This window comes from Telopea speciosissima, chromosome 1 (genome assembly GCF_018873765.1).
Source record: "Telopea speciosissima isolate NSW1024214 ecotype Mountain lineage chromosome 1, Tspe_v1, whole genome shotgun sequence".
NCBI classification, from domain to species: domain Eukaryota; kingdom Viridiplantae; phylum Streptophyta; class Magnoliopsida; order Proteales; family Proteaceae; genus Telopea; species Telopea speciosissima.
The window spans coordinates 563587-588988 of NC_057916.1; the positions used below are offsets into that span (position 1 = coordinate 563587).

The window sequence follows — 25402 nt, forward strand, 5'->3', positions numbered from 1 at the left end:
GTCTGTTGTATATGTATATATGCCTGTATTTTTGCTCCCGCATTTTTACAAAGCAACCGTATTAAACACGTACCGTATCATTGCCTTACGCGTTTTATTGCGCCGAATTTTAAAAGTCGTCTGACCCGTTTAGAGTAAATCCCAAATCGAGTGAGATATCTCTCACACCATTCAACTATTCCAAGAGAAATTATAGGCGAAGGAAGTTAGTCCAATACCCTACCGAATGCAACCCTCAACAGTTCCAACAATTAATTTTCAACCTCTGTAATGAAACTGGCAGTAGAACATGAACAAGTGCAGGTATGAACACCAAGATCAAAGGGATTTTTCGGGTTTAAGTATTAGGGGTTTGAATCACCTTGGGTGTCCTTCAACCCAAGTCTCAGACTCAACGGGTCTGGAACCAGGGAAGAGAAGAAGAGTAGAGAGAGAACTGGTTCACGGATAACTCTAATCTTTATTTATAACCAGCAATTGTACTTTCGATAGGAATAACAATGAGATAAGGAAACCGAAACAAGAAAGGAAACTACAACCTACACAACCATAAACTACTAAAACTCTATCTAACTTAGGTCCGCATGACTGAATTACAACTTAACAAGATCTATTAAGCTCTATATGATTATGTTGTATTGTTGTGTTAAAAGTATGATGTTCAAAAGTTGTTTGATTGTCTTCTGTCATTTTTCCTTACAGTGAACAGTGAATGAGATGGACTTGATTATATGGGGCAGTAGAAGAGAAAACGAGATGGACTCTGGATACATGATTAGGATTAGAACATTTTCCTAGTAAACATCACACGTCCATCATTCATCTCCCAGTTCCTTTGAATTTGCCAATTTGTACTAACCAGAACCATTAATCCTCATCAAATTCTTGGAAACAGTTGGGGACTGAAGAAAAGAGAGGGGGGGGGGGGGGAGGAAGGTGGGAGCTTATGAACAAATTGAATTGGCGTCGACTACACTTATCTATTAAGATATGTCAACAGCACAACCAAATAGAATTGATCCAACAAATCCACTCCTCAGTAAATTCTGGGGGCCCCATATGCTCCATTGTTGCTTCGAATAGACTCTTGGATGGTTTGTCAAAATCTGGACGGGTTGATGAAGCCCGTAATTTATTTCATGAAATGACAAATCGAGATGAGTTCACTTGGAATACCATGATTGCAGCATATGCCAGATCAGGACGACTAACTGAAGCTCGACAACTTTTTGATGAGACCCCAAATCGGAGTTCTATTGCATGGTCTTCCCTTATCTCTGGGTATTCTCGTGTGGGATGTGGCATGGAAGCGCTTGAGTTGTTTTGGGAAATGCAATTGGAAGGACTCAAGCCCAACCAATACACTTTGGGCAGTGTTCTTCGTGCTTGCTCCATTGTTGTGGCACTCCAAAGAGGGCAACAGATTCATGCCTATACTATCAAGACTCAATTTGATACAAACATTTTTGTTGTCACAGGACTTGTGGACATGTATGCCAAGGGCAAGCAAGTTTTGGAGGCAGAGTATTTATTTGAGACTATGCCTGACAAAAATAATCATGTGTTGTGGACTGCCATGGTCACTGGATACTCTCAGAATGGGGACGCGATTAGAGCAATGCAATGTTTCCGGGGCATGAGGTTGGAAGGCATTGGGTCAAATCAGTTCACCTTTCCCAGTGTGTTAACTAGTTGTGCAGCAGCTTTGGACCTTGGATTTGGAAAGCAAGTGCATGGTTGCATAATTCGGAGTGGTTTTGGGGCAAACATATTTGTTGAGAGTGCATTAGTTGATATGTATGCAAAATGTAGGGACTTGAATAGTGCAAGGAGGGTATTGGAGGCTATGGAGGTTGAAGACATTGTTTCTTGGAACTCTTTGATTGTTGGCTATGTAAGGCAAGGGTTAGAAGAAGAAGCACTTTACTTATTTAAGATAATGCACTTGAAAAATATGAAGATGGATGATTTCACTTACCCATCCGTTCTAAACTCGTTTGCCTCCATTATGGATATACAAAATGCCCAGTCTGTTCATTGCTCGATTGTGAAAACTGGTTTTGAAGCTTACAGACATGTGAGCAACGCTCTTGTAGACATGTATGCAAAGCGAGGAAGTTTAGATTGGGCTTCTAGAGTTTTCCACCAAATGCCTGAGCAGGATGTGGTGTCATGGACTTCGTTGATCACTGGTTACACACACCACGGGTCCCATGAAGAAGCACTGATGTTGTTCTGTGATATGAGAATTGCAGGCATTGATCCAGACCAATTTGTCATTGCCAGCATTTTGAGTGCTTGTGCTGAACTAACTGTTTTAGAGTTTGGGCGACAAGTACATGCCAATTTCGTTAGCTATGGCTTTCAATCATCCTTATCAGTAGAGAATTCACTAGTAACAATGTATGCTAAATGCGGGTGCATAGAGGATGCTTATCAAGTATTTGACTCCATGCCAATCCGGGACGTGGTCTCTTGGACTGCTTTGATTGTTGGCCTTGCTAAGAATGGTAGGGGAAAAGACTCCCTTCTACTCTATGAGAAGATGATCATGACTGGCACAAGCCCTGACTTTGTTACTTTCATTGGCTTGCTGTTCGCTTGCAGCCATGCAGGTCTTGTCGATGATGGTTGCCGCTACTTCCAGTCTATGGATAAGGTCCATGGTATTACACCTGGCCCTGAACACTATGCTTGTATAATTGATCTTCTTGGGCGATCTGGGAAGATGGATGAAGTGAAGGAATTGCTGAATCAAATGACAGTTAAACCTGATGCAACTATATGGAAGGCAGTGCTAGCTGCATGTAGGATCCATGGGAACTTGGAGTTGGCTGTGGGAGCTGCAAGGAACCTCTTTGAATTGGAACCTTTCAATGCAGTGCCATATGTTCTTCTATCTAATATTTATTCAGCAGCTGGTAGATGGGATGATGCTGCAAATGTACGCAGACTGATGAAGTCAAAAGGTATTACTAAGGAGCCTGGATGTAGTTGGATTGAGATGAACAGAAGAATCCACACCTTTATGGCTGAAGATAGAAGCCACCAAATGATGTCAGAAATATATGCCAAGCTCAATGAGATAATGATCTCAATTAAGAAAGCTGGGTATGTGCCAGACATGGATTGTGTGCTCCATGACATGGAAGAAGAGGGTAAGGAGCTTGGTCTTGCTTATCATAGCGAGAAGTTAGCTGTTGCTTTTGGGCTTCTCAGCATGCCTCCTGGAGTGCCTATTAGGATTTTCAAGAATCTCCGTGTGTGTGGGGATTGTCACACTGCTATGAAATTCATATCAAAAGTTTTTGAACGACGTATTATCTTAAGGGATCCAAATTGTTTTCATCACTTCAGTGAGCAAACATGTTCTTGTAAGGATTATTGGTAGAATCATGGCTCTTGCATCTGTTAATATGCTCTCCCTCTGCCTCATTTTCTTCCCCATTTCCTGAGGGTTCTTGAATCTGGTACAAGCTATGGATAAGAAAACAGAGCAGACTTAGCTGAGGTAGATCGATTCTATGGCAAGAAGTATATCAGCCACAAGAATCGAATCATGGTTGGTCCATCACCTCAATTAGTGGACCACCCTAATGGGCCATAGGGCCAACCAGTTTTGGAACTGGGCCAGCCCACTTGGGCTGGGGTTTTTTGGGTCCCTCAAACCCATTCGTGTGGATAGATATACAGCTTCGGACAGCAGATTGACTAGAGTTCTTTGCCTTTAATTCGCCTTGGACAGCAAGACAAGCATTGGGGATCGATTGGAAGACATTTACAAAAAGCTGGTGAAATTTCGGTCCTTGCGATTCTTCCTCCATTGCATGTTCAAGTGTTGCATTGCCTCACCAAGTTCACTGTTGTTTGGGTCATTCATTGTTGGAAAGTTTAAAAAGACTTGATAATCATAAATTTACTCTTTTTTTGCCATTTTAGTAAAATATTTTTCTTCAACATATAAAAGCAAGGGTACTTCTTAAAATGTTTTTGTTGAATTCACTTTCTATGTGCTTCATAAAATTCTATGCGACTCGTGGGGATGCCAATTGGTTTGAAATTTTTATTATGATGGATGATTATATGGATAATAAATTCAGTAAATTTAAACTTAACCAAACTAACTTTTTGAGTTCCTAAGGTATGATCACTTTGGGTTTCCACCAAGCCAGCATGAGAATCTCCCTCTGGATGCAGATAACAGTGAGATTCATATTGAAACCAGGGACATGCCTTTGGGGTTCAAACAGGGTGCCTGGATTGGATATGGAGGAAGGGGACAGATCTAACAAGAAAAACGATGAAAACTGCAGGGTATTTACAGTGCTTCTAAATCCAGTTCATGGTGAAGCAAATATTATTGGATAAACTGTGTATGATGATCACAAGGTCCTCATTGAAATCAGTGATCCTTCTTGGCAAAGCTTAAATTCTCCGTCTGACTTGTCAAGGTCAATGGGTCACAACAAAGGAGATGAGTATAATGGGTGTGGCTTTCCTTGCGAAGCCTGGTGGAAGAGAAGGGCTGCTTCTTTTTATGCTCATGCAAAGGAGGCAAATGCATTTTGGTCTATCTTTGTTGCTGGACGTTGATGGGCCTTGTAATTATTGGGCAGCATTGGCAGCAAAAGGTGGCAGGTTCAGCAACCGAAGTGGCAATTCAACATCAATGACGAGGTATGTGCCGATATCCATACATGTTGAAGTGCTTCAATCAGTGTGCTACTATTCTTCTCATTGAAAAAGGCAATTGATCATCGATGCTATTTGAGTCACTTTCTCTGCCTTATAACAGGCTATAAACCTTTGATTTGTGTGTGTGTGTGTGTGTGTGGTCATTGTTTATGTGAGATGCTTTAAAAGGTTTGACTTAATGGTTGTAACGACACTTCATGAAACAATTGATCTATCAATGTTCTATATTTTTGTCTTGTGAAATCCTGTTTTTTTGTTGCCATGAGTAAGAGACTACACAATTGACCAATGCATGTTCTTCCACAGCTAACGTGTGGTAAATGAGGATTTATGGAACTTGTTATGTATCCGTTGGAAATTTGACCCTTGTAAACTGTGATTGCATTAACGCCATGTTATTAGTGTAGAGCGAAACCCCACTGGTCAGTTCATGTGCTGAAAGGAATGAACTCTGCAGATGCCTTGAGGCTGGTTTAGCACTTTGTTGTGTATAACCTGTTGCTGTTGTGGAAGTGATGTGAGCTTTAGTTTAATGTATCAAGGCTGCAGTGACATGCTGTGGGCAGAAGTTGAAGTGAGATCTTTAGTAGAAGAAGGTACCTTAATGGGAGGAAATGGAATGGATTCCAAGTGCAAGAATTACAAAAACTTGTACCATAAATTAAATTAAAACCTTAAAAACTAAAGAAGAGAGTTTTCCTCCGCCATAGGTGAAGGAAAATAATATCCATCTTGGGTGGGATTTAGGAATTGGCATCGTATAGGTATCGATCCTGGCCGATACTGATCTAGATCGACCCGTATCGGACGGATTTGCCCCTGGGTTCGATCCGTCGATATTGATACTAGTCAGCCAATCCGACTGATCCAATACCGATTTCTCAAACCATGATTGAGGATCATTATAACTCTACCCCCTCTATTGTATGAAGTCAATCCCTTTGAATTGTTCCCACTATCCATCTCCAGACCTCAAATGACTCAAATCCATGGACAGAAGGGATGTTGCCTACAACATTAAATATAGAGAGAATCTTGTTGTAATTGTGGTTGGTGAAAAAAAAAATCATGATAATACTTTTTTGTCTTTTTTAGTATAATATTTTTTCTTAAACATATAAATCACATCATTTCACATGTTTTATGGAAAAATATGTAATTTTTAATAATAACATATTGACAAATCACTTTCAAATTATTGTGAAAATCCTTTTTTTACACATACATTAAATAACTTACGGGAATAAAACAAGACACAACCAAGAGAAGGTTACAACTTCTCACTTTCTCATTTTTATAAACCAAGATACATCCTTAAATATATAATCGAAACTTGAATCAACATCCTTTTACAAAAAAAAATAAATCATTTATTACAATTCAATAAAATCCGCCTGCAGGTAATTGGAGTTTGGCTTTTCGTGATATATATCGAAACTTGAATCAATATCCTTTTACCAAAAAAAAAAAAAAATCATTTATTATAATTCAATAAAATCCGCCCGCGGGTAATTGGAGTTTGGCTTTTCGTTAGTTATATATATATATATATATATATATAAAAGATCATTATATACCTTATTGGGTGGTAAACCTAAGAAACCTTATCCCTCTCTCAATAAAAAAAGGACTTCAATTCACTTTTGAATAATTGGATCTACCTGTAGAGAATCTATATTAACAGTACTGTTGTGCCATATGACAATACTGGACTCGATTTAAAATCAATACATTAATATAAAAAAATGATGTGTATGTCTATAAAGTGTTAATTGTTACATGACAAATATATAATTATTTTTTGTTTTTTGTTTTTTGTTGTCTTTAAGGTGTTATCCACATAAGCTTTATTTTGTCTGGGTCTTGTCATTCCATAATCCCACATGGAAAGGGTGAAAACACTTTAGGTAGTATATATGTGTTTCTGGGAAGTATAAGCGTCAAAAACTATATTGGACAGTATTAACCACGGTCTTGAGTCTGAGTCCATTATCTATATTTTTATTGGGTGAAACTGTTTGTAACTAACCCGGTAATCGGACTTTTTTGCCCATCCCATTCTACTTGCCAACCTCTTAAGATATGGTGTTTTTGTGTAATTTTCCTCTCCCCCTCCCTCTCCTCTCTCTTCCCTTTCTTCTCCGTTTCCGTCTCCGGATCCGCCCCCCTTTCCTCTCTCTCTCTCTCTCCCCGCCGTCGATGGCTATGGCTCCCTCTCCCACTCCTTTCCTCTCTCTTACCCCCTACGACTCCCTATGCCCATCCCAAACCTGCTGCCACTTGCAACATACGGGCAGTAATGTCTTCTCCATCGAGGAGAGGGAGTAGATCTCCAATCCACAAATCAAGTGAGAGTAGTGTCTCCTCCAAAATTCCCATGAATTCGTCTTATCCTTCATGCGACTTTCTATGGTTGGAGCCATAACCGTAACAGGAACAGCCAACAACTTTTACACCCAAGGAGAGATTTTCAAGCGATTTACGCGGATAGGCTGTGCAATTCCTTCGACGAATTTTCAAAAATCAGAGAAGATTTTGCAGTCTTATGATTGGGTGGGTGTTCGGTTACAGGGTGGTGCTTGCCGGAGAAGACTTGCCGCTGCAAGTTCTTCGTCTATCAATGGGACATTGCCATGACGGTTATGGCTACAAACGTATCCAACACAACGGATCCCAATTGGAGGAGTTGGTACGGGTTTCTCGATTTCTGCAGTTAAATGTCTTAGAATACTATTCCTACTGAAATACCAATAGGGACCACGAATATCAACTGAAATTATTTCAAAAAATCTCTGAAAATCGAAGGAACACCACCATTTCTGAACAATGACTCAAAACAAAGCTTTACAAGCCTACTGCTGCAGCAACTCTCGTTAGACGGTCACTCAATCCCTGCACCACCCCCTTCCCCTACTCTGCAAAACCTTTCCTGCCTCCTCCTCTACAAAACTATATATCCCCACCCCCACCTCCACCTTTTATTTTCACTCTGTGTTTATCCCCTGCCCCATCCCCGCCATCCTCGTTACCGTTGGTCTGAGGGAGCGGCCATGGACGCAAACAGGGGAGGTGAGTTGGGAAGGGTCCACTTCTGAAACAAACAGAGGACAAGGGTTTGACGCCGGCACTAGAATTGGAAGGAAGAAAAACGAAAAGAAAAATGTAAATGTGAAATTACATTATGTACCCTCAAATAATAAAAACTGCATTCTATTTAAGGGCCAATAAAATCCGGTTACAAATTCTGTCTTGGTTACAAATAGACCCACCCATTTTTATTTGAGGTTCATTTGTCATGTATTTTTAAGTCACGGGCATTCCATTTAGGTCCAATATGAATTGGTAAATTCGGGATCTTTATCCTCTCGGTTCGTCCATTTTCTCTCATAGGGGGTGAAAATGACCACCTTACCTCCTGCCCGAACACACTGCTTGGGTGGGGTTCACCCCCTCTTTTTAGAGGCACTAGGAAACTGTACCAAGTAGAGAACTTGAGACAATAATTTTCCTAAATTCGTTGCCTTCTCACTTTTCATCTCCTCCAAATTTCTTAAAGAAAAAAAAAAACATCCAATAAATGACTCTACAACAAACACTAGGATAAATTACATGTCACCCTTTGGTTTTTAAACGAAACTCAAATCACCCCTTAGTTTTTGAAAATACTCAAATCACCTCCTGTATTAGACCCCCAATATGACAAATTAGTCCCTATTGATAGTTTTATGCTATTAACTGATGATGTGAGCTAGTTATATAAATTTAAATTCCTAAATTACCCTTTACATCCAAACATTGATTTTGAAGGATAGTATTATAAATTTAATTCTAATATTTTAATACAAGGGTAAAATAATCCTTTCACACCAATAACTAACACTGTTACTATAGAGGGAGATGGATGAGTAATTTAAAAAAATAAGGGGTGATTTGAGTTTCACTTGAAAACCAAGGGATGACGTGTAATTTATCCTAAAAAGAGAAAATTTGAAGGTGGAAACAAAGAAGGGAGAAAGAGAAGCGAGGATGTAAGTGATAGATATAAATAGGAAATAGCATGCATAGAGAGCGTTTGGATTTGGTTTCGTTTGCAGCATGTATAAAAGAAAGGGTAAATTACACGTCACCCCTTGATTTTCAACGAAATTCAGATCACCCGTTGGTTTTTTAAAAAACTTAAATCACCCCTTCTACAGTAACGTTGTTAGTCTGCTGTTAATTATTGGTGTGAAATGACTACTTTACCCTTGTACTAAAACATTATAATTAAATTTACAATACTACCCTTCCTTCATCTTCAACGTTGGTCAAGAATAGTTTAGGGATTTAAATTTATTTAACTGACTGACATCATAACTTAACAGCATAAAACTAACAGTAAGGACTAATTTGTCATATTGGGGTCTAAACCTGGGGGTGATTTGAGTTTTTTCAAAAACCAGAGGATGATCTGAGTTTTGTTTGGAAACCAGGAGGTGATGTGTACTTTACCCTAAAAGAAATAAATAAATAAATGAAGGAAGTGGGGATACCTAGCGTGAGAGAAAGAGAGAGAAAAAAAGCCATGGGAGAATTGAAGAGAAGGGCTGAATTTGGAAACAAAGAAAAGGAATCTATAACAGGGGTTGGGTTCGGGTGAGCTGGGGAGGCAGGGGAGGAGAGGTAAGAGGAGAGGGGGGGCGGGTTGCAGCCTTGCAGGTTAAAACGGGGTGGTGATGACAGTGCAATCAAAGGAGGAGGGGGTGGTTCCTCCAACAGCTTTCAGCGGAGAAAAGAAGAAGGAATAAAAAAAAATTGTTAGTTGAAAAAAGAAACAAAAATTAGGAAGAGAGTACCAGTTAAGAGGTGAAAATTTAAAGGTAATTTAGTCATTTTAAAACAACCGGGGAAGTAGAAGTAAGAGTTCATTTTTTTGGGGTAATTAGAGGTAAAAGACACGGCAAGGTGGAAAATACCGCCCTACCCCCACTCAAGGCGCTCAGGACGGGGTAAGACAGTCATTCCCGCTTATGTCTCAACAGCATGGTCCTTCTGTTAGTTAAAACGGGAATGGCAAAAAAACGGTGTTCGAAACAGATGTATTTTAAACAAATCAAAACGTGAACACGGTAAAAAATATGATCAAATATGCCAAGAATGACAAAAAAACGAAAACGGACAATATGTGTTTTAAACGTTTAAATTTGAACAATATGACAAAAAAAAAAAGCAATATATGGGCATAATCAATAATTACCTCTAATTTTAAGTATAAAAAAAAAAAACTCAACATGCTTGTTTTACGGTTTTAGTAATTTACTTTTAATTATGACTTTTTAAAAAAAAAATTTAAAGCATGTATCCTATCGGTAATCGGTACACTTTGGGAATACAAAGGAAGGTACGTAATCTGTAGGTCTTTCTTAATTGATTTTTGGGGGGAAATGAGGGGTTGGGTCGTTGGGAATTGAAATGGTTTGTTTTTTGAACTGAAGGAGAAGTGGTTTTGGAAATGGGTTTTTTTTTTTTGGGCAAATTTAACGGACACCCCCTATAACTATTCGAAAAGGCAAGTACATCTTAAATTTTGCAAAAATATCACAGATTACTCTTATGTTATATTTTTATTTCAACTTAATCCACTCTGTTAGGTCTGTGCAGTTAAGTGGTTGTTAAATCTTTTATAATGGCGAAAGTACATTTACCATAGGATGAACTTCCTATTATACCCTTAAGGTTAAATCCCCAATATCCCAAATACAAATTAGAGAGCGTCGCCGGCGGTGAGCAATAGCACCGCCCCCTAACCTCCCCCGCCCTCTCTAACCCTAACAATCCTATACCAAAAGCTTTTGAATTCAAGAACTACAAAAGATCGATTCGTTCTCGAATCTTTATCGCTTCTTTATCTTCTTCTCAATACCAAAGAACCACAAGGAATCGATTCAACAGGAACAGAAAGGGGAACCGTAACAGCAATGAGTAAAGCTTTGTAGATCGAGTTCTATAGTAGGTTGCAGAGAGTTTCCACGGCTTCTGGCAATGATTCTTGAAACAATTTCATCATCATTAAGGTATTGGTTCTCGACTTTTTTGCGATATTTCAACTTTGATCTGGTTTCAACTTTCTCAGTTTGCAGAGGAGAGAGAGAGAGAGGAGAATAGAGAGGCAGATTGGTCTTTGATTAAGTGTGTATGGATTCACAGAACTTTCTGTTTTCTCTTCAATTGGGTGTTCATGATGCCTGAAGGAGGTTATTATAGTTCTAAGAAGACGGATGATATATGTGAAGATGTTTGTGGTGAGGTATTTCCTCTCTCCTTTCCTATAAATATTTTTTTTTGTTTTGTTTTTACGTTTAGGATGAACTCTCCTTTCCTCCTTCCTTTTCTTTTTTCTCCATCGATTTTTGGTTAAGTCATTTAAAATTATTCTGTGCTTTTGGTTCGTTTTACAGTCCAATGGAAAACGACTTCCTCTTTTATTCAATCTATGTCCCTGGATGTGTACACTTTCCTGGTCGTTGTCATCATAACATGAACCCTAATTCCGTTCACATAAGGGTTTAATTATCCGTTGTTTTGTTATCTATTTAAAACTGGATGTAGATGTTTGTAGAGAGTGCATATTTGAAAAAATAGTTGCAGAGAATGAAGCAAAGGAAAAAGGTGGAGGAGACTGGAGAGGGTGGTGGCGGGGTTGCAGGGACGCAAGAGAAGGAGGGCTGGAGGGGGTGGCGGTGGAAGAAACAGCAGAAGGAGAAGAAGGAGAAGAAGGGGAAATGGGTTTCACAGTTCGATTTGGGAAGATGATGGAATAAAAATTACTAAAAGGGTAAAATCGATATTTTAATTTTAGGGGGTAACCTTGCTTAACGTCAGGGGAAAGGTTGACATTTTGACGGAATTTAAGGTGTACTTACTTTTTCGAATAGTTATAGGGGGGGTCCATGAAATTTGCCTCTTTTTTTTTTATGGGAAAAAAAACATACATTAAAACCAACCAAGAAGGTATTACAACGATTTTGAAATGGGATTTTGGAAAATGGGCTATAGCTTTTGAAATAGGTTTTGTAGTTACCGTTATTTTTTTTTTAAATTCAAAAAAAGGGATTTGCATTCTAAACGTGTTTAGAACTCTTCCTTTAGCCGTTCACGTTTTTGTATTAACTAACAGAGCACGGTCCCTGGTGCCGATCCAAATTGAAGTTTAGGGGAGTGAGAAATTTTCTCTAATATTATTCTTTCTAAATACTAGCTTACCCCCTCCTGTACCGATTATTTGCCCTTTACACATGAGATCCTGACTACTAAATTAGTGGGATTAATACGTGGTCTATTGTTTCAATGGTTGGATCTTGGTTGGATCTTACGCGTTGGAAGGCTTTGGCCTAGAATTTCCATTACTTTCTCTGTCTGAGTTCTAACAATCTAAAAGTGGGTTTACAGTTCCCCTAATGGGTGGGTTTATCTTTTCTGAATACTTTCACATATAGGGGCGACTGATTGGAGCTAACATACACCGCATCGACATTGTCATCCATGAATCCATGACTCAACCAATGGCGCCATTTTTTGAACAGTACCGACTGTATACTCGATAAGACACATCACGCCACTGCTCCCGCCCGTCCGTCTTCTGCAAATCGTTGTTCATCTTTCATGGCACCTTCTTCCGCTTCCCCTCATAATCTTGGTCATCTTCCTCTTCACCGCGTATCTGTTGGAGACCATATCGTCGTCTACTGGGATGGAGATCGGAAATGGTATCCTGCAGAGGTCATCGAGACCATCGGTGATCATAGATGCAAAGTCCATTATGAGGACGGAGACTGTGAGTGGGTTTCACTCGACGAGGTCAAGTTCCTTCTCAGGCGCGACTGGAAGAGCTCCATCCGAGAGCGAAGAAACAGAGACAACACTAACCAGATTAAGACGATAAAGGGCATTCTCTTCGACATCGGTGCGTCATGTTACGATTTTTCCATTGCGTTTGCTCTAGCGAATGCGTCTAGCTACTCTTTATGTGTTGACTTCAGTGTGATTCTCATCTCATGCTCAAATAATCCAACATCGATGCATTGGTCTACGCGACGTTGAATGCATTTTATGCATTAGTATAAAACCTTTAATGTTTAAGTTTCTGAGAACAACGAAACAGAGATAACTCTAACAAGCTTTATACGATAAAGGGGTACATCACGACACGATTCTTCCATTGCGTTTGTTCAGGTGGTCTACACGACCTTGAAAATAGGCGCTATGCATTGGTATAAACCTAAATTAAAAAGAGGAAAAAAAAGTTTCAGTTTCTTTCGGTCTCAAGAAGTATTGTGTGTCAATCTCTTCAAGAAATAAACATTTATTTCTTATATAGAGTGAGAACGCGAGACATGTTCCATGTACTTCATGGCTTCTGTATATAAGATTTGATTAGGCTATAACTTACGCTATGTATCATACTCATACAGCATTTGATGACAACAAATATGATAGCATGAGGAAGCTTCCTTGGGTTTGTATATTCTACACGGGTCTGATTTTTCTTCAAGTTGACATTTTTTTCCTAGATGTTTGTATCACTCATTTGCCTTTGATGCCTTCATCTTGTTGTTTGTATTTAAAGTGATTATTTCTTTTACCATTTGATTTAACTTCCATCCCTTCCCTTTTGTACTGAATATAATGCAGAGGATCGACTTCCACTTGGAGCCGTTTTTGAGCAGAACTTGTCATGGTGGAAGGAATGGCATGATGGTGTTTTGCGTGATGTGAAAGACAAGAATGTTGTAGGACTTAAGAGTGCAGCATTAGAGATATCCTTACAAATTAGGCCTGAAGTTGCTTCTCCTTGGTGGCTAACCCATGTAAGCACTACTCTATGTTGTATTAATTTGGAAAATAATCATTTCTTGTATGTAAAAAGTTAGAATTTTGTATAGATCCTTATGATGCGTATTTGTGTGTTGTATGCACTCTTTTGGTTTGAGCCCTTGGCTCAATTTGTTGTTCCCATGCCTGCTATGATGAGGTTTTTGATGCAGAGCTCTTCATACTGACTCAAAGAAGAGAATTTGGGCCATAGGATTGGCCTAAATCAAGGCCCTAAATTTTGGTCTGAAGAGAGGTTTTCACCATGCCTGGATTCGGCATATCAATCTCCAGCCCTTGAGCTCAATGTCATGGCAGCCCTTCGGTTCACAGAGGATCACAATCATTGTTGTGCTTTTTGGGATGATGAGGGCTTTATTATTGATTTTATGTCTCTTGGTGCCACAGACTTGACCATGGTGCTGCTTATGTCGATTATCTAGAGGCTGTCTTTATGCTCTCTACATCACAGAGTCATCCTAGGTGTCAACCAAAGCTCAACCCCACCTTTTCAGCCTAAGCGTAATTTCCCAGCCAAAAAAGTAAAGATAAACCCACCCTTCTTTTCCTTTTATCAAGTGGTCTAGACTCTAGACCATAAGAATTATTCAGGATGATCTGTTTCTCTTGGAGAATTAGATCTATTAACACCTTGCAGGTTAGCTTGCTCGAGAGGAGGGCTTGCAGGATTTTGTGTATTCAGGTCCTGATCAATTACTGTAGAGTTTCATGCCCATGTTGTGGGTCACTGGGTTGTGATGTCTCTAACAGCTGAAGTGTGATTCAATTGTTTGTACCAAAGGGCTGTAATATTTTGCAACTTGTAGTATCTTTCATGGTGGTCACTTTTTGATGACAAACAAAAAAAATCTGTTACTAAAAAAAGGGGGGGGGAAAGAGTGCTAAAAGATCATGATCCTCAGTTGAATTGCTATTGGAATTGTAGTTTTCTTTTATCTTTTATGCGGGCCCTGCTCATGCCTACTTGGTGTATTTTATATTTTGAAGCTGGGTTGATTTAGTACACCTTATAATGGATTCCTTGAGGCCCTGTTTGTTTGACGGGGAGGATGGGATGGGAATGTTGTGGGACTGGGTCCCATAGTGTAGTGGGTTGGGAAACAGGGGTGGGATTTTTACTTTCCCCATGAACAGTAACCAAAGCCCTTTGTTTTTTTGTGGGACTTTGGATAGCAAAGGGGTGGGATTTTCAAATGCCATGTCAGCAGACAAAGCATTTAATACTGTTCCCTAAGCTTTTGTAATTTCACCCCAGGTTAAACAAACAAGGTTGAGGTGGGATTTTGAAGTGCCACATCAGCACTTTCCCACCCCAATTCTCCCACCACACCTAAGTCCCCATCAAACAAACGGGGCCTGAGAGTTGTTGGTGGATTCTAAGAGAATAACAAGTGAATTATTAGTTTGTCTTTTCTATCTCCTCAACTTTCCTTTTCACCTGTGTAGGGGCGTAGCTATAATTATCATTTGGTAGGATGGATATTCAACTAGTTTTTGATGCGGATATTATGCTATAGATTTTTCTTTTCTTAGTAAAATTATCGAAAAAATATAATTGTAACTTATGTAGGAATGTCATACTATTTGCTTAACAAATCTATGCTGTAAAACACTTTTCACAATCAAAAAATAATTTTTTCATCTGTATATAGAATTTTTATTTAAAATGAATACTAACAATTTACTGAATCAGTCAAATGTGGATAAAATCTGATTGCAGAAAAGGATATCCCATCCAATTGATTGTTAATAAAATTTCAATCGATGAACTTCAATAGGTTTTCAAGTTTGTAAAATTTTGATAGCATTTACAATTTCTCGCACAGGTATAGTCGTGTATAGAGATCTTTTTTCTCATAAAATATTTTTACTTTTTAGCACAAATGGTTGCCAATTAAATTAAAAGATTGAAATGAAATGAAAATGCAATCAGGTTGCTAAATAATATGAAATAAAACTCCCCTTGATCGACATGATGAAGTGTGTTGAACTTGTCTCATCTTTATCTATTATTCCAAACCAGAATTTATCTCATATTAAAATAAAATTCTATTCTAACCTTTTTCTTTTCCATATGGAGGGATGGAAATTAATGAGAGTGAAGTTATTGTAAGAAAATTAATGAACGAACAAGTTTTGAAAGTAGAGGGTTAAGAAGTACGATGTTAAAGATTGGACCTGTTGTACTGTGGGGGTACACTTTATTTTGCACCATGATAGGGGGAGTGTCCCTATCGTGGCTGGATTCCTGTTTACTTTCTCTTTAGTTTATTTCTCTTCTAGTTACGCTAGATTTCTTCTTTCCTAATTAGTCTAGACTTCTATTTTCCTTTTTTTACTTGACAAGGAATTACTTTCCTGTAGCTTGTTTATTGATTATATAAGAGCAGTGAGGGGAGACTGCAGAAGTATCGATTTTCCTCCTTTAGCAGTCTCGCCTCTTTCTTCTTGTTAGAATATATTGGCCAGAATACCGTAGGGGTATTCTGGTCCTTTCCTCCTTGCTAACATTTTATTTTGTCTCTTTTTCTGTATTTTTCCCCTTAGCCGATCTCTATTAGGAATTCCTAATAGGAATAGGCAAGGGTAGCACTCCTACTTTGATTAGGAGTTGCATTCCTACTTTGATTTTGACTAATTGTAATTCTTTTATTATAAATAAAGGGGCTGGGTGATCAAGTGAGATCACTTAAGCATTAATTAAATCTGTTTTGCTAACATGGCATCAGAGCCACGATATCTCTGACCTGTTTTCAAAACCTCCCACCCTCCCATCGTTTTTCTCTTCTCTTTCCCTTCTCTCGATTTTTTTTTCTCCCCGTTCTCCTTCTTCTTCTCCCTCTCTAAGGGCAGCACTGCAGAGGTGATCAGATGATCTAGTTGCTGCCCTATTCCACCTCTTTTTTTCCCTTTTCCATGACCTAATTTTCCTGTTCGATGGCTGCTGCTGGTTCTCTCTTGCGGTAATTGGGGTTTCCACTTTTTTTTTTGAAGATCAGGCCCTGAGTTTATTGGGACTGTTTCTCCCTATATTGGAGCCCTTCTGCGACACTGGACTGCTGTTCTCAGGCTTCATACAGGTGCTGAAGCCTCCTTCTCCCATTCGATCTCTTACTTTCAGGGTTTTTCTACAACAAAACCTTGAGCATTATCGATATTGGGATTAGGGCTGCTTGTGGTTGCTGTTTCTTTTGGATTTCTTTCTTCTTCAAAGCCATTCCCTGTAGGCTCTTGGACAGATTCAACAGGCTTCATCTGCAGCAAGGTTTTTGGGTTCCCCTCCCCACATCGATTTCTCCTTTTTTGGGTTTTTTTTCCAAAACCCTAACACCGTCGATCTTGGGGAGGACTCCTCTATTGCTGCTGCCTTTTTTGGAGGTGTGTTTCTCATCACAGAGGGGCATTCGGCTTTGCTCTCAGCCCTTGCCTTACTTTTTTTTGGGACTTCTCTGCACAACAGCCCTTCTCGGCACTATGAGTGACTCCACTGCTACTTCGACTGCCACCTCTGATCAGGGTAGCCATGATAAATCAGATTATTGTGATCTTCATCCTAACCCTATCAAATTCAATGGCAGAAACTATTTGCTGTGGTCTAGATCTGCATCTTTTGCTATTGCTGGCCGTGGCCTCACTGGCCACATTGATGGCTCTATACCTATGCCGACTGCTCCTGGTGCTGCCCTGACTAGATGGCTTGCCAACAATGGTATTCTTATGTCCTATTTGTTTGGCTCTATGAATTCCGACCTTGCACAGGGATTTCTTCTCCTTGATATGGCTTCTCAGATTTGGTTTGCCTGTAATGAGACATATGGACAGCTTGGTAATGATGCTCAGGTTTATGAACTTCGTAAAAAGGTCCTTCATACTACTCGGGGGGAATTAACTCTCTAAGTATTATGCCACTCTCCACAGCCTTTGGCAACAATTGGACCATTTTTCGGATTATCACCCTGATACACCTACCAACATAGCTGCATATAAAAAACATGTTGACAAAATCAGGGTTTATGACTTCCTGGCCGGGTTGAATGTTGAGTATGACCAGATTCGTGTTCAGGTGTTGGGCCATTCTCCTTTTCCCACACTTGAACAGTCTTATGCCCTGGTCTCTTCAGAAGAAAACCGCAGGGCTGCTATGTTACATCCTCCTGTTTCTGACAGATCGGCTCTCCAAACTGCTGCCCAAGCTCTTGCTGCCCCTGTTGGTACTTTTTCTATTGGTGGTTCTCCTTCGGGCCCTGTTAATTGTGACCATTGTCACAAGCCTTATCACACCAAGGACAAGTGTTGGAAGCTTCATGGGAAACCAGCTGACTTTGAAGCCAAGCGGGCTGCCAAGAAGAAACCGAAAGGTAAGGCCAATCAATCTGAAACTGTTCCTACAGCCCCGACTACAGACATTGTTCTATCCCAGGACGATCTACAGGACTTCCTACGTGTGCTAAGGTCTTCCGCTGCTGCTGCCTATACTACTTCCGCTGCTACTGCCAATTCCTCTGCTACTTCAGGTTCACATTTTGCCCGGTCAGGTATCCCATTTGGTGGTCATTGTGCTTCTGTGGCATCCCATCCCTAGATCATTGATTCCGGGGCTACAGATCACATGACTGGTTCTTCTAGCTTATTTCATCGATATTCTCCCACTTCTGGGAAAGACAAGGTCAAAGTGGCTGATGGTTCCCTTTCTTCCATATCTGGAAAAGGAATCATCAACTGCACTTCCACCCTTCCTTTGTCTTCTGTTTTACATATTCCTAATTTTACTACTAACCTACTTTCCATTAGTAGTATTACTCGTGATCTTAACTGCAAGGTAACTTTTTTTCCTTCCCAGTGTGTTTTTCAGGATCTGGCATCTGGGAAGACGATTGGATTGGGTGAAGTACACATAGTTGTCACGGCGATTCAAGTCGATGGAAGGGTGTCACGTCGATATATCGACATGTCGCCCGCCATGGCAAGCATGTCGACCATGTGTAATTTTTTGTTTTCTCTATTTTTAATGTCATTAAGTATGCTATAATATATGTCCTATAACATAAAAAATCAACATGAAAGTGTACTACACTACTACTAATATACTATGCCACTATGGTTTAATTCATGAAAGTGTAACTAATATCCATTAGTGTATATGAAAGTATGAAAAATTGAAAATATAGATTAACCTATCAAATAATTGAAAGCAAGCCTGCAACTGCAAGGCAAGAAGAAGAAAAAAGAAAAAAAAACAGAGTACTATGGCTTTAACTAGAATAAATCCCTCCCCCCTCCCCTTCTGTCTCTCGACTATCTCCCTGTACAAGCAGTTGCGAAGAAGGAAAAAAAAAGAAAAAGAAAAAAACCGAGAGGCTCTCCTTTGTCTTTCGAGTCTCGACTATCTCCCTGAGTCCCTATTTACAGAGACTGAACAAAGAGGTTGCGAAGAAGAAAAAAAAAAGAGAAAAAAAAAACCGAGAGGCCCCCCTCTGTCTCTCGACTATCTCTCGACTATCTCCCACTGTACAAGCAGTTGCGAAGAAGAAAAGAGAGAAAAAAAAAAAAAAAAACCGAGGGGACTACTAAGTACTAATCAAATAAATGCCCCCTTCGTCTCTCAACTCTCTCCCTGTCTCTGTGTGTAATCACAGTATGTGTGGTGTGCAAGACAAGAAGGAAAAAAAATAAAAAAAAAATGATACTATCTGCTACTGGCTGTAATCACTAATCATTACCGGAGGCTGGGAGGAGAAGAACTGAAGAAGAAGAAGTTAAGATTAGAAGAAGAAGAGGACTGTTGGGAGGAGAAGAACTGAACTCAAAAATCGAGTTGCAGAGGACTGGGAGGAGGAAGAAGAACCAAATTAAACAAAAATACAAATTACAAAATAATAAAAACTTACCGGAATGGAGTCCTGGAGGTTGTCGGAGATGTTCGCAACTTCGAAGGGTGAAGAATCTTGCCGAGAGTTGCAGGAAGCTTCGCTGGAATCTCGTCTCACGAACTCTTCCTCACTTCCTCCGTCTCGACTCTCTCCTCTCAACATCGAAGTCTCGAACTGTTTAGCCTTTTGCGATTTCTATTTCCCCCCAATTATTAGGGTAATATGTTTATTGTTTACACCTCCAATAGACATTAATAAAAAAGCATCTAAGCTATTAAATGGTTAAAAAAAAATAATTTAAATCTAACTTTTATATGTACAAATATCGACTGATATGCCAACATATCGTGGTATGGCGTCCATGGCGACGCCATGGAAGACATATCGAACGATATATTTACATCCACCATGGCGTAGCTCGATATGCCACCTCTCCCAGCGCCAGGACGCCATGGCGCCATGGCGACACCATAACAACTATGGAAGTACACGGTGGTCTGTATCTGCTTGCTGATGGCCGTCTCTCTCCACCAGTACCTTCTCCACTACCTCAGAACTCCTTGGTCTCTTCTGAACTTTATCAATGGCACTCTAGATTAGGTTACCCTCCATTAGGCATTTTAGCACATTTATTTCCATCTTTGGTCACCAAATGTAATAAGGATAACTTTTTTTGTGAGGCTTGTGTTCTGGCCAAACAGACACGTGCAACTTATTCTCTTTCAAATAAAAGGAGTTCTTCTTGCTTTCATTTGGTGCATTCGGATGTTTGGGGACCTAGTCGTAAAACCTCTATTTCTGGCCATCGTTGGTTTGTCTCATTTATTGATTGTCATTCTCGAAATACTTGGGTTTATCTTCTTCACACTAAAAATCAGGTTTTTTCTTGCTTTCAACATTTTCATAAAATGATCCAGACCCAGTTCCAGGCCACTCTTAAGGTTTTACGGAGTGATAATGGAACTGAGTATACGGAATCCAAATTTTAAAAGTACTTTGCTGATCATGGGATTATACATCAGACTAGTTGTGTTGATACCCCGGCCTAAAATGGTGTGGCTGAACGGAAGAACCGCCACTTATTGGAAGTGGCCAGAGCATTAATGTTTGCTCGACATGTTCCATCCCAATATTGGGGTGATGCTGTTCTCACTGCAGCTTACCTTATTAATAGGTTACCTTCACGGGTTCTGGATTCTCGTAGCCCATTTGACATTTTACTTGGCGATTCCTCCTTTGTGGTACCTCCCGAGGTCTTTGGCTGCGTCTGTTATGCTAGGGATACTAAGTCCCCTGGCAAGCTTGAACCCCGTGGGTTAAGGTGTATTTTTTTGGGTTATTCTCCAACCCAGAAAGGTTACAAGTGTTACCACCCTCCTACCCGTCGTACTATGGTCAGTATGGATGTGATTTTTCATGAAACCCTTTCCTATTATTCTTCTCCACCTCTTCAGGGGGAGAGTTCTGGTGAAGATGTGGTTCATACTCTTGGGTTTCCCCTTCCTTCATCACCTATAATTACTGACCAACCATCCCCTGCTGCCGCCCAGCCTCCCGTGGTTGCTGTCCAGCCCCTCGAGGCTGCTGTCCAGCCTCCCGTGGCTGCTGCCCAGCCTCCTGTGACTGCTGCCTAGGCTCTTAAGGCTGCTGTCCCTTCACTTGAGGGGAATCCAATCATGGAACCAAGTGGTGGTAATATTCCTATTCAGGGGGAGCTGACTCCACTACAAAGGACCATTCGTAACTTTCAGAGGACCATTGACAATTCCGCCATTCTCACTTATAACCGGAGATGTTCTAACAAAGGGCAGAATCAGTCCACTGCAGCACCGATACCCATCCAGTTGCCGACTCAGGATCCAGATCCTCCTTCTCTTGGTGAGCCTTCCTCTTCTGATCTACCCATTGCACATCGCAAAGGTACCAGGACCTGCACTTTACATCCCATTTCCCGTTTTGTTTCTTATAGTTCTCTTTCTCCTTCTTTTCGTACCTTTGTTTCCTCCCTTTCTTCTGTTTCCATTCCTAAAAATTGGCAGGAAGCATGTACAGATGGGAAGTGGAAGGTTGCAATGTTGGAAGAAATGAGAGCATTGAACAAAAACAATACGTGGGATCTTGTAGCTCTTCCTCCAGGAAAAAAACCAGTGGATTGTAAATGGGTGTTTGTGGTCAAGCAGAAGGCAGATGGTACAGTGGATCGCTACAAGGCACGTCTAGTTGCTAAAGGCTTCACTCAGACATATGGCATTGGCTACCAGGAGACTTTCGCACCAGTAGCAAAACTCAATACTGTAAGGGTATTGCTATCCTGTGCAGTGAACCTTGGATGTGATCTTCAGCAGTTGGATGTGAAGAATGCCTTCCTCCATGGTGAACTAAAGGAAGAAGTATATATGGACATTCCTCCAGGTTTTTCAAGTCCTGCTACCAAGGGTAAGGTGTGTCAACTGAAGCGTGCACTCTATGGCTTAAAGCAGTCACCTAGAGCTTGGTTCGGTAGATTTCACAAGGCTATGCTTTCAGTGGGCTACCAGCAAAGCAATGCTGATCATACCTTGTTCATCAAACGTGTGGGTGATAGGGTTACTCTCCTCATAGTCTATGTTGATGATATTGTAGTGACCGGCAATGATGGTGATGAGATCAAAAAGTTGAAGCTGTTTCTTGGCCGTGAGTTTGAAATTAAGGATCTGGGGACTCTGAAATATTTTCTAAGGATAGAGGTTGCTCGCTCTTCAAAGGGCATATTTCTGTCTCAAAGAAAGTATGTCCTGGATCTACTGTCTGAAACTGGGCTGCTAGGGTGTCATCCTTCGGACACTCCCATTGAAGCTACGACAAGACTCAAGGAGAAAGTAGGCACACCGGTTGGCAAAGGTCGTTATCAGCGGTTGGTGGGTAAACTTATCTACCTATCTCACACTCGGCCAGACATTGCTATTGCAGTTAGTAGGGTCAGCCAGTTTATGCATGAGCCTTATTCTTCTCATATGGAGGTAGTTCTTTGCATCTTACGATACTTGAAGTCTGCTCCGGGACAAGGAATACTTTTATCTCCCAATGGTCATCTGAAGGTTGAAGCATACACTGATGCAGATTGCGCTGGTTCAAGTGATAGGAATTCCATCTCTGGATATTGCTCTTTTGTAGGTGGGAACCTTGTTACCTGGCGTAGAAAAAACAGAATGTGGTGGCTAGGTCCAGTGCTGAGCCTGAATTCCGTGCGATGGCTCATGGTATCTGTGAATTGTTGTGGCTTAAGGGGCTGTTGCTAGATATTGGGGTTGCTGTCCAACTTCCAATGATGTTATATTGTGACAATAAGGCTGCCATAAACATCGCTCATAATCCTATCCAACATGATCGTACTAAACATGTGGAGGTGGACAGACATTTCATCAAGGAGAAACTTGAAGCTGGACTAATCTGTGTTCCCTATGTGAAGTCTACTGATCAGCTGGCTGATATGTTCACGAAGGGGTTGAGTGGCAAAGTGTTTCGTCCTTTTCTAGCCAAGTTGGGCATGTGTGACATTTTTGCACCAACTTGAGGGGGAGTGTTAGAATATATAGGCCAGAATACCGTAGGGGTATTCTGGTCCTTTCCTCCTTGCTAACACTTTATTTTGTCTCTTTTTCTGTATTTTTCCCCTTAGCCGATCTCTATTAGGAATTCCTAATAGGAATAGGAATTCCTAATAGGAATAGGCAAGGGTAGCACTCCTACTTTGATTAGGAGTTGCATTCCTACTTTGATTTTGACTAATTCTAATTCTTTTATTATAAATAAAGGGGCTGGGTGATCAAGTGAGATCACTTAAGCATTAATTAAATCTGTTTTGCTAACACTTCTTCTCTCCTTCTCTTGTGTGATTACTGTTGTTTTGTTACTGATATTGTTACATGGTATTAGAGCTCTAAACACCAGTAATCTCCTTGTTTCCACTGCTGTTTTGATAGTCCATTCAAGGACTACCTTCAATTCTGGTTGCAGCAGCCTATGCTGCCTATCTACTACCTATTGCCCTAGTTAATGATGATACAAAGCTAAACAAGGGCATTCTACTACCTGTGTACTGCTGCTATTGAAGATATCTGGTTCAAAACTACAGTACATATGCATCTGATTATTGCTTTTTGAAGTTTTGAAGGTCTTCTTCAAGTTTTCGATATCTGTGATTTCTTCTTCTCCAGTCGGCTGATGTTATCAATTTTTTGAGGATTGTTTGTATCCTTCTGGAGTTCCCTCTACCAGGTACTCCTTCGACTGCAATTTCAGGTCTATTTGACCTGCTGTTATCAGCTCCTTCATTAGCACCTATTTTTTGGGTTATAAGGCACTGATTTACAGTTATACTGCTGCCGGCTGCTGCTGTTCTTTTTACTGTGGTATTATGACTGATTGTGTTAGTAGCATCCTCGATTGATAATTTGTATGTTCTCCTTGATCCCAATTTTACCTGTTTGCATGTGGCTGATCCTAAGGTACCCGTGGATAATATTCATATTCAGATCGCCAACATTAAACTGAATGGTGTATCTAACTACATGTTATGGTCTCAAGCTGTCCTAGTCTACATTCATGCTAAAGGGAAGATGAAATATCTTACCACCGATCCTCTTGTTGATTCTAAAGATCCAGCTTCCCTCAGCTTGTGAGGACTGAATGCATGAAAATTACACAGTCAAGATAGGGGAGAGAACTTGTGCCTAGAACAAAATGTTCTATCGCAGGTCTGTCCCTCTTCTGTTTATAATTAAATCAAATAAAGAGTAGGACAATAATGCCCCTACAACCAACCGACATCATAAATGACTCAAAAACCGATAGTAAACAAAGAGAAAGACCAAACTGCCCCTAACGCTAATACTTCAACACTCCCCCTCAAGCTGAAGCAGATATATCACCCATGCTCATCTTGTTACAACTTACAACAAGAGCGAAAACTAGGAGCTAATAGAGACTTGGTAAACACATAAGCTAGCTGATCAGACGAAGAAACAAACGGTGTCTCGATCAAGGAAGGAACTCTAATCTGGTTATAGATGCTCTAAGAACACCAGAATCCTATAACCAGATGATGCAGATCCAAGGGCCTACATCCACAAGAAGAAGAAGAAGAAGAAGCAGCCCTAGGAGTAGGGCAAAGTTTTAGAGCCTTAGTTTATTTTTGCATTAGTAGTTTCCATACTTAGTCTATTTGTAAACTTAAAAAAAACCTGTTCAAACCATGGTCCAATTTAAGTGATTTTTATTCTCTTGTTGCTTAGGGAATATTCTTTTTTATTTAAGTTGTTTTTAGTCCCCACACCCCTCCATGATTTCTATAGAGTGAGTGACTTGTATTAGGAGTCAGCTTAGTGATCAAACTCCTACACTGAATAGGTCTTAGGCCATTGGCCATATTATAAATAAAGTATTTCGTGGGAGGCTTCCCCACAATTCAGAATTAAAAAAAAAACAAAAAAACTTTTGCTTGCTGCCATTGCTGCTGTTGTCCTGTTCTGTTGAGTGTTGCCTTGTGAGTCATATCAAGATGAAGGAACTGGTGGATCTCTAGTTGACTCCTTGCATCTTGTAGACCGGGAGGATCTGCTACTTGTCTTCAAGCTGCTGCCATTGAAGACCTGCAAGTCTGCAACTCCAAGTAAGTGTTTAATATCATCAATCATCCCCCTTCTTCTCCTAACCCTCTAAACCCAGTCCCATCGATCCCCATTGCCAACACTCAATCCTTGCTACCTTTCTCATCCATCATTAAAACCAAAGATCCATTAAAACTCTAAAACCTCCACATTCTGTCCAGCATTATTCCATCATCAGAAGTCAACCATAATTGGACCACAGCCCCCTCTCACCACCCCTTACACTAGATCCCAAGCGCATCCTAAAACTCCCATCCTAAACCCTAGTTTCACCCTAACCCTAGTTGCTGCCCAAATCCATCTAACATACTTCTACCC

General features: G+C 40.3%; 2 protein-coding genes and 1 pseudogene across 2 annotated transcripts in view; all 3 read left to right on the plus strand.

The window, feature by feature from the left end:
- Positions 1-685: 685 nt before the first annotated feature.
- Positions 686-3497, plus strand: LOC122649152 (pentatricopeptide repeat-containing protein At2g03880, mitochondrial-like). Its single transcript, XM_043842526.1, has one exon. It carries the CDS (start codon positions 947-949, stop codon positions 3389-3391), a length of 2445 nt encoding a protein of 814 aa, XP_043698461.1. The 5' UTR covers positions 686-946; the 3' UTR covers positions 3392-3497.
- A 487-nt stretch (positions 3498-3984) lies between these two features.
- On the plus strand, positions 3985-4874 carry LOC122638315 (annotated as a pseudogene).
- A 7452-nt stretch (positions 4875-12326) lies between these two features.
- The window catches only part of LOC122671681 (CHD3-type chromatin-remodeling factor CHR7-like), a 104869-nt gene continuing 91793 nt past the window's right edge, over positions 12327-25402 (plus strand). The window contains exons 1-2 of the mRNA XM_043869054.1: positions 12327-12637; positions 13366-13541. Of these exons, the coding sequence (XP_043724989.1) occupies positions 12337-12637; positions 13366-13541 (477 nt within the window). The 5' untranslated portion in view covers positions 12327-12336. The remainder of the gene's footprint in view (positions 12638-13365; positions 13542-25402) is intronic.